Source organism: Apodemus sylvaticus, chromosome 9 (assembly GCF_947179515.1).
Source record: "Apodemus sylvaticus chromosome 9, mApoSyl1.1, whole genome shotgun sequence".
Lineage (NCBI taxonomy): Eukaryota > Metazoa > Chordata > Mammalia > Rodentia > Muridae > Apodemus > Apodemus sylvaticus.
The window spans coordinates 16,207,256-16,225,059 of record NC_067480.1 but is presented as its reverse complement, the minus strand read 5'-3'; the positions used below and the strand labels follow the sequence as shown (position 1 = coordinate 16,225,059).

General features: G+C 37.2%; 1 protein-coding gene across 1 annotated transcript in view; it reads right to left on the bottom strand.

Annotated features, from left to right (window-relative positions):
* The window catches only part of LOC127692775 (solute carrier organic anion transporter family member 6C1-like), a 149,529-nt gene that overhangs the window by 82,955 nt on the left and 48,770 nt on the right, over positions 1 to 17,804 (bottom strand). Inside the window, exons 9-11 of the mRNA XM_052193371.1 lie at positions 14,833 to 14,986; positions 5,577 to 5,764; positions 2,249 to 2,313 (exon numbers count right to left, since the gene is read on the bottom strand). Of these exons, the coding sequence (XP_052049331.1) occupies positions 2,249 to 2,313; positions 5,577 to 5,764; positions 14,833 to 14,986 (407 nt within the window). The remainder of the gene's footprint in view (positions 1 to 2,248; positions 2,314 to 5,576; positions 5,765 to 14,832; positions 14,987 to 17,804) is intronic.

Genomic DNA, 17,804 nt, shown 5'->3' with positions numbered 1-17,804 from the left:
ACAGAGATATGGGTTCACTGTGTTGCTATCAATTAACTTAAAACACACTTTCTATTCATATATTTTATTTTTTATTTAGCTTAAAAGCTAGTGAGATTTCATCAATCTTATATCATTCTTAGTTTTGGTTGATTCATCCTCTATTTCTCCTCCCTTCATCTCATGCCCATCTGCTTTAAACCACAGCACCCAGTATTTCCATTTATGGTTTCATAACACATGAGTTTTAATCATTCTCGTTTATACACTTTTACTCACGCTGCAAGACCACTGTTGCCCATGTAAGTTATTCATGAAGACTTCATTTTCTCTTTGGCTTCCCTGGCCCTTCTTTTGCTGCTCTATTATTTCACTCCCTGCCTGAACCCTTCTCTTCCCTACATTCTCCCTCTCTACTCTCTACTTTCATCTCACCTATATTCTGTCATACCTCTTCCCAAAATGCTTCCTATCAAACAATGGGCCATTTCCAGTTTCAGCATGGACTTTGGCTTAAACCTACAAATGATCAGAAGCTAAGATCCACATATGAAAAGGAACAATTAGAATTATATGATTAGACATGAGTGACCTCACTAAATATAATTCCTTTTGGATATATCCATTTTTATGAAAGTTTCTCAATGTCACATTTTTATTACTGGTAAGCAAAGTTATACTATGTATATGTTATACTGTGTATATGTATGCATTATTGGGATTCATTTAAGAGCTGCTGACTGTACAGAGCCATATTGGGGTGTCATGCCACATGGTAGAAACTTGACCATGGCAAAGGACAAGGGCTCCAGGAAGGAATCTGATGTTAGGGCATAATAGGGAAGTAGGTTACAGCAGGAATTTTTATCCTAGGGTGGAGTCCTCAGAGTGTACTTGACATTGGTCAAGGTGAACTTCTCCCAGCTTACTTTGAGCACCTGCTCCACCTAGGGTGGAGAAGCTCAGAGTGAAGATTAAGTTCATTGTTCCTCAGGTCTACGAATTCCTGAGTTAATCAGGTGACCCACCCAGCTGCCTGAACAGTAGAGCCAAGGACCACCAGAAGACTTCCCTGGAACTCAGCCCAGAGTCTGGGGGGAGGGGGTTGCCCAAACTGTTAAAAGGTCTGACCTCTGACCTCGATTAAAGTTGGGGCCTTGATCAGTGAACTAACATCCTGGCTTCATTCTTTTCGCCTCTTCCCCATCTATCCCTCAGATTCTGTTCCAGCAACCCAGTTGGTAGTAGTTGCTGGCAGCTACAGAATACAACAGCTAACCATATAAGTTGCCTCCATTCCTAGCTATAATGCAATATAAAATCAGTGAGAATGAATATGGTAGTATTATGTAATAAGATATCAATTCCTTTGGTTAAATGCCCAGGAATGGTATAACAGGTTCATATGGTAAGAATTTTTTCAGTGTTTGATCAGATGTATCTGACATTTGTAAATAATACTCTCCATGAAGACAATAATATAAGTCAAAAATCTCAGGGTCAAATACTTTTCTATCTCTTGGTTATTGGTCAGGGAGACTGTAAAGACACTTGAAACAATACAATCTAAGTCCATTGATAATAGTACCACCAGATCCAAATAATAAGACCAGATTACTGAAGATATCACACACTTTAGTTACAAGATACAGAGAAAACCCTGAAAAATCTCTGCTGACTAGCACTCAGAGAGTTGGGCGAGCTATCCAGTCTGATGAAGAAAAGTAGGGTATTGTCCATGGCCGGACCCAACAACAGCACGAAGCTTTCATGCAGGTAGTGCCCATGGTGCAATAGTAGCAAGACCATTTACATGACAAACAACCCCTCTCTTAATGAATTATTCTACAGGAGAAAATTTATGTGTACTACTATAAATATGGCCAAAAACTATGATTAGGGCAAATATTTCACAGGACAAATTTCTTATGGGAACCCACAAGCATACAACAAGTATAATATTACTTAGAATATGTGGATGTTTTCTATAACCTATCAGTATAATTTGTGTGTGATGATGACATTACTTCAGCTCCAAATACAAGGCTTCATCTAACACACTATAACTGATGCATACTTTGTTTAACTGGATGGCTTTCATTTACTTAATTTCTCTCTGTATTTACTTAGCTCCTAAATATTTCATAGTACTCTCATATTCAGTTTTGTATCACTTAACATTATTATTGATTGAAGTTTAAATATATGTGAAAATTTACATATCAAAGCTAAACAATTTTGTACATTGAATATAGCTGAAAACACATACCAACGAATCTCCAAATTGTAAATGCCACACCCATGCTCATTGAAGTCCAACTGGTTGGTACACTTCTGAAAATAAATAGCAATGATATTACCTGTGAATGATACATTTTAGGTTTATGTTTTTAAATGTATATGTTATGCTTAATTTATACCACAAATATTTAGCTGGTTGACAAAAGTTCAATTTTGTCTGTGGACACAGAGTATATCTATCCATTTCTGCATTATTTAACATGACGACCAAAAACTCAAACCCTGTAACTATTTTCATGGGAAAGAACTTTATGAATTAAATCTGCCTAAGCCACCTTTTTTCTGAAACAACTCAGCTCTGTCTAGCTCTCCCATTTACTTTCCTCCATCTGCCAGGTGTGGTATTGCTTAGATTCCATTTCAGCATTGTCAAGTTCACTCTGCATTTTCCTAGGTTGCTGCTTCTGGTAGATTCTACACCTCATAAACTGTACTAGTAAGTCTACACTTAACATTCTAGTCTTTGATTGGGTTCTAACTATATGGATTGGCTCCATTCTTTGAATGAAGGAGACAGCGTAAGTCCACACTTTACCTTCAGGCTCCTCCCCCTGGTTACTTGGTATGAGTGAGTTCCACAGAAGGTTGTCTTCCTTACAAGAGTTCTCACTCTTATTCCCTGCAGAGCATGGTGGGTGCATACCATATGACAGAATGGCATTCCTTACACCCATCCTACATTTGGTTGCAACTTTATTCAATTTTACTTGAATCATCCTAATTTCTGAGTTTCCCCTTTCATGTGGTACCCTTATTATATTCACAATCCCAAATTAAAAGAAATTTAAAAAAATAATTTTGCATCATTCAAAAGAGGAGGCACTTACACCCCCCCCCCAACTCCCACTGAGGCAAATCAGTCTAATTTATCAAGCCATACACAGAAATACAGCATTAAAGGCAGAAAAGGCTTGTTTGGAAGAAAAGACAAAAAGAAAAATCTAAAATTTATTATAGACATTTATGAGTAAAAGTGAAGAGGTTTAGTTCCTTTTAATTCTTTTACAATAGAATGATATACAGTTTTTTAAAAATTTATTCAGTGCCCACTGAATACAGATACTCCCCATCCCTCCTCTCCTCACAGACCCACTCTTACCCTTCTGCTTCCCTGTTCTCATCTTCTCAGAGATAGAGGAGATGTCTTGTGTACCACTATACTCTGTAACATCTCGTCACTGTAGGCCTAAGCACATTGTCTCTCAATGAGGTAACAACTAGGCTGTCTGGATAGAGAAAGGTGATCCAATGGCATGGACCCTAGTCAGAGACTTTGCTCCACTTCTTAGGAGATACACAAAAAGACCAAGAGCTTCACATCTGCTATAAATGTAGCAGCCTCTACATCATCTTTGGCTAGTGTTTCAGTCTCTGAAGCCCCCGTGGCCCCAGGTTAGGTGACTCGTTATGTCTTCTTTTGGTGGTATTAGCTTTTTCAGCTCTAACTTCCACTCTTCCACTGTATTTCTTATTAATTAAATCAAGTATTTGTTTGAGAAAAAAATAATGTGAATCTGTATTTTAAATTGACATCTTTTCTTTGGGGGGGTCTCTTAATTATGTCTTTTTTTAATTACGTATATTCTTTATTAACACATCAAATGGTGTCCCCTTTCCTGGTTCCCCCCCTCCCCTGAAAATCATCCCCTTCAACCCACCCCTGCTTCCCTATCCTGGTATTCCTCTTGTGAACTGTACAAGGTGACAAACATGGATCAGTTTCATTTTTTTCTACATAGAAGCTACCAGTTAGATAACTGCCATTTACTGAAGATGTTTTCTTTTGTCTGTTGTATATGTTGTATATTTTTGTCTTCTTTGTCAGAGATAATGTGTCCACAAGGATGTGAGTTATTTCAGAATCCTCCATTCTAATCCACTGATCAACCCGTCTGTCTGAGTACTGATCCCATGCAGGTTTTATCACTATTGCTTTGTAGTACAGTTTGAGGTCAGGGATGGATTTCTCCAGAAGTTCTTTTATTGTTTAGAATTATTTTCCCGATCCACCTAGCAGCACAGAGCAGACAACACAGGTGAGACCTGCCCTGCAGCTCAGAGGAACCTTCTGGCAGAAGCCTTCTGGTTTCTGTCCCTGGCTTGGGATCATCCTCTGCCACAGCACACCATCTCCAAGTGGCACAGGAAGGTAGCTATCCACCCAGGAGTACAGAGGGGCTCAACATATTCTGGACAAACACATGAATGGCAAATATTGGGTCATTTTATTAAATTGACATTGTAAAAGTTACTGAGGTCCCTTGTTATTGACACTTATGCTTTCTCATGACTCTGCTGTTAATGTAGAATTATAGTTAAATACAATTACTAATAAGTCAAATTTACACTCACATCTATGGTGACAATTTAAAATTTTCTTGATTATAGATTCCTCATGTATATTCTACAAGGTAAATATAAGGTTTCTTTTAAAGTTGTTGTTCCTGGTGCATAGATAGCTATATTTGCTATATAGTTAAAGAGCAATATATTCAATTCCAAAACTGGTTGCATTTTTTTAATTGATATATTTTTATTTACATTTCAAATGATTTCCCCTTTTCTGGGTCCCCACTCCCCGCAAGTCCCATAAACCCTCTTCCGTCCCCCTCTTCTTCCATCCACCCCTTCCCATTTCCCTGTTCTGGAATTCCCCTATACTCTTGCACTGAGTCTTTCCAGAACCAGGGGCCACTCCTCCATTCTTTTTGGACATCATTTAATTTGTGGATTATGTCCTGGGTATTCAAAGTTTTTAATGGGGTTCTACTTTCTTGAGTTCTTTGTATATATTAGATATTAGCCCTCTGTCGGATTTAGGGTCTAAATTCTGCACAAACACATGAATGGCAAATATTGGGTCATTTTATTAAATTGACATTGTAAAAGTTACTGAGGTCCCTTGTTATTGACACTTATGCTTTCTCATGACTCTGCTGTTAATGTAGAATTATAGTTAAATACAAGTATACTTGTATTTAGTATACTTATGTATACTTATGTATAATAAGTATACATAAAGGCAGCTACAGTATACTTATGTATAATAACTGGTTGCATTTTAAATTAAAGTGAGAATAAATGTAGCATTTATATGTACTACAGAAAAATGACTAAGTAAAATAAGTAAAAGGAAAAATTATGTATGTATATAAATTTTAACAATATAAATATTTTCTATTTATATTTATTACAATAAATCACAGAAAATCATTTGCTGTAATAATTTGAAGTATTTCTAAATGTATTATTCTTATGTGCTAACTTCTTGATAATTATAAAAATTACATACTTACTGCATGATAATCAAGAAGGCTGGTATACTACAGAGATTAGAATAAATGGTTGCAGTAAAGTAAAATGCAAAAAACAAAGGTAATGTAAGGCATTTGGTATCACATGTTCCAGAAACAGCATCAATATATTGACCATCAATATCAGCAGTTGTCAATCCTTCTTTAATGCAAGAACAATTGTAGTATGTCTATTAATATTGAAAATAAAAATAGTATTTCAGAAAAAGCCAGCACATAATAGCTTTACTATTATGACAGTAAAAAATGAATTAATATTCAAGAGACATTTCCCAGGGTTTTGTTTCCTATTGCTTCTATACTTTTTATTTGGTGATATTAAAATGCATTCATCTAATTTCCCCTTTCTTTTTTCTTCTCAAAGCCTTTCTTATTTCCTTATTTCAAATTAGAAGCCTCTCTGTTTTATATATGGTTACACACACATATGTATATATATGTATATACATATATGTATATTCACATGTATATATATATATATATATATGTGTGTGTGTGTGTGTGTGTGTGTGTGTGTGTGTGTGTGTATGTAAATGCAACTTGTATAGTTTGTATAATATTCCTTATCTGTACAGTTTGGGGGCTGACTATTTGGTATTGGATAACCATTTTGGTGTGCTCTTCATGGAGAAGTCTATTTTCTTGTTCTCAGTATTCCTTTAAGAAGGTTCTACTACATAGCCTGGATCTCACAGTTGTCTCTCAGACTCTGCATACAGAGTACTGGAAATAAGGCATATGCCAGCACACTGAACTTAAAATGCCTAGTTTTAATAAATACTGTCATGCTAAAGCTGCTGTGCATTACTTAAAAATTGAAAATTATTTGAAAAATCTGAGATAGTATACTTACCAGTGAGTTACATGTAGGTGTTTGTGGGTATACAATTGTAAATAAGGCAGAGGTATACAAATTTTAGAAATATTAGTCACTTATGTAAGTTTCATTATTATGGATGCCAATATACATTAAAGGGAATTAACTGTAATAAAATTATTCATTTTATTAATTAATTATATTTTATCTGAGATTTTAAGTACGGGCATTAATCTGACTATGAAAGATTGTATAATTATGCTAAAACTTTGTTTTGCATATAATCATGAATGGAATTGATTTTTACTAAGAAGAGTAGAAGCATTGTATCAGAGATCAAATTTTAAAACAGCATTGAAAAGCAATTGTAATCCAAGCACTGGGGAGAAGCACACACACAAAAGCACACATGAGCACAAGCTTACCCACACACAAGCACACATACACACACAAGACCTATAACCCCTCTAATTCCTAGTGAGAATGAACACTCACTGAGATTTTCCCAACCCATAAAAAAAAGGGACATTTATATTTAGTGAAGAATTCTACAAGACTTTCAAAGAAGAATAAACTACCACACTCTACAAATTATTGCACAAAAGGGAAACAGAAGAAATGCAGCCAAATTCATTTCTTTGAGTCTAGAGTTACCATGATACCAAACCAAATAAAGACTCAAAAAAGAAAGAAAATTAGACATCAATTTTCCTTATGCAAACAGACAAAAAAAGTACTCAGCAAAATACTTGCAAACTAAACTCAAGAACACATTAAAAAGATCAACTATATGATTAGCTAGCCTTCATCCCAGAGTTGTAAGTATGGTTAGACATATAAAAATTGGGAATTTCAATTGGTATTTCAAAATGTAATCAATATATAAACAAAATGAAAGAAAATTACACAAGATTATCTCATTAGATACCTAAAATACATGACAAAATCCAACATTCTGAAAGAAGAGCTCTCCAATGTTCAAACTGACAAATGGGCTGAGAAGAAAACCAGGGAGTCAACAACTTACAATAGCCACAAATACTATAACATGTCTTGATGTAACTCTAACCAAGCCAGTGAAATGCTTGTATGCTAAGAATTTCAAAGTTTTAAGAAAGAAATTGATGAAAATATTAGAGGATAAAAAAATCTTCCATGCTCACAAATGAGTAGAAATAACATAGTAAAAAATGGCAACTCAACCAAAAGAAATCTACATATTCAATGCAAATCCCCACCAAATGTCTAACAAAATTATTTATAGAGCTGGGAAAAACAGTTCTCAACTTCATATGGAAATACAACAGCATGATATAGCTATAATAGTTCTGAGAAATAAAAGAACTACTGCCAGTATTTCTACACCTGATTTTAAATTGTACTATACAGCTGTAAAAATAAAAACTGCATGTTTTTGGTATAAGAAAGACACATTGATCAATGAAATCAAATTGAAGACTCAGACTTGAATTCAAAACAGAACATGTATCCTTATTACATGGTGGGGAGTCTTCTGGGTATATGCCCAGGAGTGGTATAGCAGGATCTTCTGGAAGTGAGGTGCCCAGTTTACGGATGAACCGCCAGACTGCTTTCCAGAGTGGTTGTACCAATTTGTAACCCCACCAGCAGTGGAGGAGTGTTCCTCTTTCTCCACACCCTCTCCAACACCTGCTGTCTCCTGAATTTTTAATCTTAGCCATTCTGACTGGTGTAAGATGAAATCTTAGGGTTGTTTTGATTTGCATTTCCCTAATGACTAATGAAGTTGAGCATTTTTTAAGATGCTTCTCCGCCATCCGAAGTTCTTCAGGTGAGAATTCTTTGTTTAACTCTGTACCCCATTTTTTAATAGGGTTGTTTGGTTTTCTGGAGTCTAACTTCTTGAGTTCTTTATATATATTGGATATTAGCCCTCTATCTGATGTAGGATTGGTGAAGATCTTTTCCCAATTTGTTGGTTGCCGATTTGTCCTCTTGATGGTATCCTTTGCCTTACAGAAACTTTGTAATTTTATGAGGTCCCATTTGTCAATAAAAACCTAATTTTTGATAAAGAATCCAGAAATATACACTATAAAGTTAAAGTATCATCAATGATCAGTCCAAGTGGATCAAAGAGCTATCTACATAAAATGAGACACATTACATCTGATAGAAGAGAAAAGTGGAACATCTTTGAATGCATTGACATGGGAGACAACTTTCTGAACAGAACAATGATAGTATAGTCACTAAGATCTTCAGTTAATAAATGGATCCTCATGTAACTAAAACATTTCTGTAACAAAAAGGAAACCAAAGAGAAGCAGCTTACAGAATTGAAAGAGATATTTTGAATGCCACATCCAGTAAAGTTCTACTATTCAAAATGCATAAGCAACTCAAACAATTAGGTACAGAAACCAAAATAATCCAATTAAAAATGGTGTACAGATCTAAACAGAATTTTCAATAAAGGAATCTCAAATGGCTGAGATACACATAAAGAAATGTTCAACATCCTTTGCCATCAGGGAAATGCATATCAAAACAATTCTTAAATTTCATCTGTCAGGCCAGGTAGTGGTGCTGCACACCTTTAATCCCAGCACTGGGGAGGCAGGGGCAGGTGGATTTCTGAGTTCAAGGCCAGCCTGATCTACAGAGTGAGTTCCAGGACAGCCAGGACTACACAGAGAAACCCTGTCTTGAAAAAAAATTTTTTAATCTGTCAGAATCACTAAAAGGCATAATACACAAAGGATGCTCCATCCTACCACAGGGAATATTGCTCAACTATGTTTACTGTGGGTTTATACATAATAACCATAAACAGCAACTAGCCTAGATGTTACTCAACAAAATGAAGAATATGTGATACATTTACACAATGGAGTATTTCTCAGCTGTTAAAAAGGTGCCATCATGAAATGAAAAAAAAATACTGTGTGAGGTAACCCATACCAGATGGAGAAACATGATAAATACTGATTTATAAGTGGATATTCTCTTTAAATAAATGATAATCAAGCTACAACTCACAGACCCTGAAAGTTTAAATAAAAATTAGGACTCTAGGGCAGATTCATTGACCTCCTTGAAAAGTAAAAACACAATTTTTTGTTTGTAGACTGCCTGTAGACAAGACAGAAGCAAGAGGATTCAGATGGAAAGGGAGTGGAAGAAGAGAGTTTGGGGAGACAAATCTAGAATTGGGGAGCATTGGTGGTGTTATGGAAACCTAGTCCAGTGGAGGAATCTTGGAATCTATGAGGATGACCCTAGTGAGGATATCGTAGCTGAACTTGGCTATAGCCAGGCAAGGTAGCCAGTGGTGAGACTGGGTTGCAGTCATTTGAGTTGTTGGCTGACAGAGTTCCACAACAGTCCCAAAGCATCCCAGGCTGATGCTAATACAAAAGTTCATTTTCTGAAAACCAACACTGTGGTCCTTTTGCTAAGGAAAACATCCACAGACCTCTTTGAATGGAAAGGACCTGCCCAGATCCTTTACCCCTACTTCTTGTCAAGAATTTTTCAACATGTGGGTTACAATCCTTTTGGGGTTGAATGAGCTGTTCATATCACCTATCTCACAACTAGATAGCCCAGAGACCTAGGCTAGAACCAAACCTGACTGACTGGAAAAAAAAAAGATTCTTAATGATATTCTTACTCATAGTTTGGTGCCTTGTCCAGCTGTTATCAGAGAGTCCCCCTCCATCAGTAGATAGGAGTAGGGCAGAGAACCTCTGCCAGGTATTCTGTGGGACAAAGAGTCTAAATTGGAGCACTCATTCTGTTCCTCCACTGGGATATAGGGACATGCTGCAGTATAGGGAGAGATTAAATAGCAGTAGTCTGAGGGGATAGAAGATACGAGAAAACTTGGACCACTGAATCACCTATGCAGGGCTCATACAGGTTCAAAGAGACTTCAGTGGCAAGCACGGAATCTGCATGGGTCTGTACCAGGTCCTCTGTGTTTGTTATGGCTTGACAACCTTGGTGTATTCGTGGGATTCATAACAGTGAAGGTGGTGTATCTTTGACATTTTTTCCCTGCTCTAGGGACTCTTCCTCTTCAGTTCTCTTGTCCAGCTGCAATGTGAGGGCTTTTGCTTCATCTTTCTTATCTTGTTTTGTCCTATTTGACTGTTGTCTCTTTGCTCATTTCTAAAGAGGAACCAGAATGGGATTGGATCTAGGGGAGGAGGGAAATAGGGGAACTGTGAGGAGTGAAGGGAAAGGAAAATGAGCAGGGTTTGTTTTGTGAGAAAAGAATCTATATTTCTTTAAGTAAAAGAGTTGGAAGCCTATAGGAAATATTAAAGGTAGAGCACAGGGTAGTTGTTACCTCCTCTCTGTGCTAGGAAGCAGTTCAAGATGGCTGTGGTGATTCCTTCCCTCAGTTATACATAACTTCACAACACCTAGGGGAAAGAATCTGTGGCCTTTAATTCTCTTATAAAGTATATTTCATGTGTAATGAAGGGGTAAAAAGACTAGTTTGACTGAACCTCAACTAACTAGGTGAGCTTCAAACAGTACCAGGCATTTTTCCATTCAACTCAGACAACTTAAGTTAATTTTGCTGACCTTGAAGCAAAGGGGTTTCTATGTTAAAGAATTAAGTATTCTATATAAGCTAAAACTGCCTCTAAGTAAAGCTAGCAAAGAATGACAGATTTTATTACATTCAAGCTTAGAGAAATCAGAAGCATTTACAAGTCATTACTTCTCATAGTTTCTAGACAGACCAGAGCTTGAACCTGAACCCATACTTCTGTCTCTGCAACTGAGTCATGCTGTGTCTGGAGTTCTAAACTTAGAATTGGTGGGATCATAAACAACATTATTCAAATTCAAAAGTATATTGGTAGTTGCTAGGTAGAGATATGGTAATAAATGATTGATATTGATCCAGAATCAAGATATATGTTGAATCCAAACAAAAATCAATAAAATGGAAATTATATTCATGATTCTACAGAAAGCACAAAAAAAAAATTCCAAATGTCTGCAAACAGACAAGATAATACAGTTCTATGGTGGTGAATTTTGATTACCAGGCTGCACTGCGTATATATGCGGTCATTTCCAGATATTAGTTGTGGAATTCAATGTGAGCATTATGTCTAATACAAAGTGGCTAGAAGGAAATAAAAGTGCCAGATGTCAGCTAGCCCAGGCACACCACACACCCCCACCCCCCACACACACATACACATTTCCCCTCTCCTCATTGAATGCCCTAATGTGAGAGCTGTGATCAACATCACTGACTCTCCACAGACTTAATAAAAACAAACCACAGTGGATTAACAGTTGAAAGCAGGAAAAATAGCTTCTCTCAGGTATTTGTCAGAGTACACAAAGTCTGAATCTGTATATTTAAACTGCTCAGGGAGGTGGGGGGAAGAACATGCAGCCTAGCATCCCATGCCTAGGGAATACATTTCAGAAATGATGGAGAAATTCTTCAAGCAGAACATACTCTTTGTTTTGTCAATCTTGCTTCACAGAGATTACTTCCAACACAGATAATTGTCTTTTGTACAACTCTGGCAGTTATTCTCTTCACTGTAAACATTTTATTTCTACCCTTTAAATTATCAAATGCTATCATAAACTTGTGTGGACATTTTGTGGAATCTTTTTATACTTGATATGCATTATTAATTAATTGTGCCTTGTAAAAAATATAAGATCATAAAGAATTCCTTGTGCTGAATGTTCCTAAGCACAATTTCCAAAATAGAAAAGTAGCTCCATACTGATATTCTCCTTTGCTTCTCAGTGAACAGCTGGCCCTGATGGTGGACTCTCAGGTGTGGTGACTTCAAGGGCATAGCTAATGGGAGCTGGCTGACCACTCATCTACTCTGAGGGGGCATGTGTGCAGGGGTGATGATTTCCTCCCTTGACCCCTTGACACCTGCAGTAGTCAACTGAGCTGGTCTGAGGTCCTGAGAGTAACCAGGCCTCTCATTAGATGTAGTTCTTAGAAAAGCACACCCTGGAGCTTGCTGGAGCAATACAGTGGATCTGGCCCTGATGGCAAAGGTAGTGGTGAGCCAGCACCAAGAGTAAGTTGGAACAGCCTCTCCCTGGCTGAAGCATTTGAGGGAGTGAGGCCCCTGCCTTGACTGGGCACCACAGTGGAGTTGACTATGGAGGCATGGGTTTGTGTGACCCATCCCTGAGGGCATGAGTATAGAAGATCTGAGCCTTCATCTTGCCAATGCTGGAGTTGGGTGGGCTAGTTTGGAGCATTACTGGAGAACTGGCCCTGGTGCTGGGGAAAAGGGAGAGCTGACAGGGTGACTAGATCATCTATGACCTAGGCCCAAATCAAGAGCTTTGTGTTGGCCTGGACCCAAATCTATCTCATGTGTGAACTGTGGGACCATGTCAAAGGGCCAGTCCTGCTGAACCAAAGCTGCAGGATTTACATGATATAGGGCAACAATGATAACACGTAGGAGTCCCAGTGAGTATCTTATACTGATGATGTGATAGAAGCCAGAGTTCTTTACCCAGACCAATGACTCATTGCAAAGAACATTTTCAGAGAAGATGGACAGAGGGGTATACAGTGAGACACATTGTGACAAACTTCATCTTCTACAAAAAGATGTTTGCTATGCTTTGTTTGGTTTATTATTTTGTGTGCTTTGTATTTTGGGGGGGTGAAGGTTGCAAGGACACAGAGCAGATTATAAGGGACAAGCAGATGTATAGGCATGAGACACATGATGTGAATCTGGTAAGAATCAATAAAAAGTTAAAAAAGAGTAAAGCAAAACAAATAAAAAAACAACAAACTATCCCAGCCCTCCAAACTGACTTCATATTTAAAGGAACCTATGACATTCTATACCCATCATACTGTGGACCAATATTCTGATACATAAATTTTGGTGACACAGATTCAAATTATGTCCAGATCAACATACTTATGATAAAATTTAATTAATAAGTTAGACATGTTAGGTGATTAACAATAACAAATTTGAATTTGAATATTTAATATTGAATAGCAATAACAAATAGTGCTTTTTAATTACATTTACACTACTCCAATATTTTAAAGACTTAAATAATATTTTAATACATAACAGTTTAGGAGAAGAATTTTTATAAATAGTATATGACATTTTATACTAATGCTTGCTAAAAACCTTGCTATGATATTAAAGCATAAATGCTACTAGGCATGCTAATATAATGTCTAAGAATCAGTAAGTACTCTGTTGACTACTCTTCTCTTCACAAGTATCAGGAGACAGAGGAAAAGAAAGACAAGATTTTTAGTACCTAGATCCATATTTTGTTCCAATAAAATGGTAAAAACTGAGGAAACCTACTTAGCAGCTATGAAACATACAACCAGGGGCAGGACTGATAATTCTGTGAGGTACTAAGAATGGGGTTCTCATGATACCCATATTAAATCCTGTAATGGTAGTGTGCTTATAAGGCCACTGCTGAAGATCCAGAAATGTGTGGTTCCCTGGGGATTTGGTACTAGGTACCCTAACCTAGTTGGGAAGGTTCCAAGACTGTGAAAGCCTGCCTCACAACTCAAGATGGACTGATCCTGATGAATGACATCAGACATTGTCCTCTAACCAGTACTTCATTTACCTAATTTCTACCTGAATATTTCTTATATTGTGTAGAATTACATACTTTCCTGCATGCACAGGTGTTTTTCACATGTGCACACACACATAAAAACACACACGTACATCAAAAATGCATGCACACAAAAGCAAAATAAGAGATTCCCACAAATTTAGACAAGTGGTAGTATAGCAAGGGCTCTCTACAACAGAACAAGGAGTAAGAAAAAAAGAATTAGTTTTGGGCTGTGGTAGCAGTCCTGGAAGTAGAAGATTCAAGTCACTACCATGAAATATGTAATGAACTTTTAGCAAATTCAATTTTCAAGTCATATTTCTCTCATTCATATGGGTTCACTGTAGCTTGTAGTTTTCTATAATTTCAGATGTATTTTTGAAAGGTATATATATATATAAAGGTGGAAAGTAGCTCAGTGGGAGAGCACTGGATTCACAACTCCCCACTTTAAAAAAGTCATGTCCAAATCTGAGTTGCTGTGAAGCATAAATAAAAAATATAAAGAAAATATAGAGTAGGGTTTTGAATATCAACAGAAGGCACATTTGAAGGAAAGGTGACTCATAGGATAACACTGGGAAACCCTTTGGTTTGTGAAAGATTGTTATCAAAATTCAGTGAATGCTGCTGAAAGGGAATTTAGTAAACAAAAATTAGGTTTTCTTTGAATGTTGGTAAAATTAAAAGTAAGGAAAATATAAAAGCAAAATTTTAGAGAGCTATGAGTAAAATCTAGTCACCATCTAAAAATTGAGCATGTTACTGGACAGGGAGAAGCATAAGAAAATCTACCTTTTCCTTCCTTAGGCTTTTAAAAGCTCTGCACCCTGCAAAGCATGATGAGAAATATTGGGTCTCATCTCTTCCACATACAGGACGGTATTCATCAGTCGTACAACCACAGTGCTCATTGCATGGAGCTGTAAGGTTTCCAAGTATACCAAGTCTGTGAAGTTGAGATTAAACAGAATTATAATACCATCATTTAAACTGTTGTTTAAACACAAGATCCTTAAATATGACATTTGAAATAAGGAAAGAAATCAAAGACTCTTTAGAATTTAATGAAAATGAAAGCACGACATACCCAAACTTATGGGATACAATGAAAGCAGTACTAAAAGGAAAACTCATAGCTCTGAGTGCCTCTAAAAAGAAACTGGAGAGTGCGTACACTAGCAGCTTAAAAGCACACCTGAAAGCTCTAGAACAAAAAGAAGCCAATACACAAAAGAAGAGTAGACAGCAGGAAATAATCAAACTCAGGGCTGAAATCAACCAAGTAGAAACAAAAGAACTGTACAAAGAATCAACAAAACCAGGAGCTGGTTCTTTTAAAAAATCAACAAGATAGGCAAACCCTTAGCCAGATGAAACAGAGGGCACAGAGAGAGTATCCAAATTAACAAAATCAGAAATGAAAAGGGACATATAATAGAAACTAAGGAAATTCAAAAAAATCATCAGATCCTACTACCAAAACCTGTACTCAAGACATCTGGAAAATCTGGATGAAATAAACAATTTTCTATACAAATAACAAATATCAAAGTTAAATCAGGATCACCTAGACAATCTAAACAGTCCCATAATCCCTAAAGAAAGAGAAGCAGTCATTGAAAATTTACCAACCAGAAAAAAATAAATAAATAAACCACAGGACTAGATGGTTCTAATGCAGAATTCTATCAGACCTTCAAAGAAGACCTAATTCCAATATTCTTCAAACTATTATACAAAATAGAAACAGAAGGAACACTAGCCAATTTATTCTATGAAGCCACAATTACACTGATAACCAAAACCACACAAAGATCCAACAAAGAAAGAACTTCAGAACAATTTCCTTTATAAATACTGATGCAAATTACTCAATAAAATTCTTGTCAACAGAATCCAAGAACACATCAACATGATTATTCAACATGATCAAGTAGGCTCCATCCCAGAGATGCAGAGATAGTTCAACATATGGAAATCCATCAATGCAATCCACTAAATAAACAAACTCAAAGAAAAAAAAACACATGGTCATTTCACTAGATGCTGAAAAAGCTTTTGACAAAATTCAGCATCCTTTCATGCTAAAAGTCTTGGAAAGAACAGGAATTCAAGGCCAATACCTAAACATAGTAAAAGCAATATATAGCAAACCATTAGCCAACATCAAACTAAATGGAGAGAAACTTGAAGAATTCCCATTAAAATTAGGGACTAGACAAGGCTGCCCTCTCTCTCCCTATCTATTCAATATAGTACTTGAAGTGAATACAAACTGGAAAGGAAGAAGTCAAACTATCACTAGTTGCAGATGATATGGTAGTATACTTAAGTGAACCCAAAAACTCCATCAGAGAACATCTACAGTTGAAAAACAACTTCACGGAGTGACTCCCCACCGCAATCTTTACTGCCTGACTGAGCAGAAAGGCAGCACCAGGTACTGAGATATCTGGAGTTTCAGATCTCTGGGAGCACAAACCGCGGGGGTGGGGGGGTCTGCCTGCACCCAGGACCTGGGCAGATCAGCAGTTCATCTGTTAACCAGTCAGTCGTGGGTCCAGTGCCCTATGTGGGCATCAGCACAGGGAGTAACTCCCTGCCACCATCTTCACTCCCTGACAGAGCAGAAGAGCAGCCCCAGGTACTAAGATATCCTGAGTTTAAGATCTCTGGGGGTGCAAACCACTAGGAGTCTGCCTGCACCCAGGACCTGGACTGATCAGTGGTTCTTCTGTGTGCCAACTGGTCGTGGGTCCTGTGCCCTACGTGGTGATCAGCATTTGGAGTGACTAATGCCACCATCTTCACTCCATGACAGAGCAGATGGGGAGCACCACGTTCACTGAGACAACCCAAGTATAACATTGCATGGGGCAAGACTCACCAGGGCTCCAATGGCACACAAGAGGAGGGCAGCACATCAGCAATCTGTGCCAGGGGAAACCCAGTCATCCAGTGTAGCAGAAATAACCTTACAGGCTCACAGAAGGTTGAAGCACCAGCCAGTGACAACAAGACCAACTAATACCAGTGAGAACTAGATGGCAAAAGGCAAACAGAGAAACGTTACTAACAGAAATCAAGGCAATATGGCAGCATCTGAACCCAATCCTCCAACAACAGCAAGTCCTGGATACCTCAACATACCAGAAAAACAAGATTTGGATTCAAAATCACTGGTCATGATGCTGTTAGAGGAACGCATGAAGGACATAAAAAAAAATCTCTTAAAGAAATTCAGGAGAAAAATGATCAAAAGTTAGAAGACCTTACAAAGGAAACACAAAAATAATTGAAAGAAATTCAGGAGAATATGGGTCGAAAGATAGAAGCCAATAAGGAGGAAATGCAAAAATCACTTAAAGTAATACAGGAAAACTTTGGTCAACAGGCAGAAATCATGAAAGCAGAAACACAAAAATCTCTTAAAGAATTACAGGAAAACACAAACAAGCAAGTGAAGGAGCTGAACAAAACCATCCATGATCTAGAAACAGAAGTAGAAACAACTAAGAAATCACAAAGAGAGACAACTTTTGAGATAGAAAACCTTGGAAAGAAATCAGGGGCCATAGATACATATATCAACAACAGAATATAAGAGATAGAAGAAAGAATCACAGATGCCGAAGATACCATAGAAACCATGGACCCAACAGTCAAAGAAAATTAAAAATGCAAAAAGCTTGTAGCCCAAAACATCCAGGACACAATGAGAAGGCCAAACCTAAGGATTATAGGCATAGATGAGAGTGAAGATT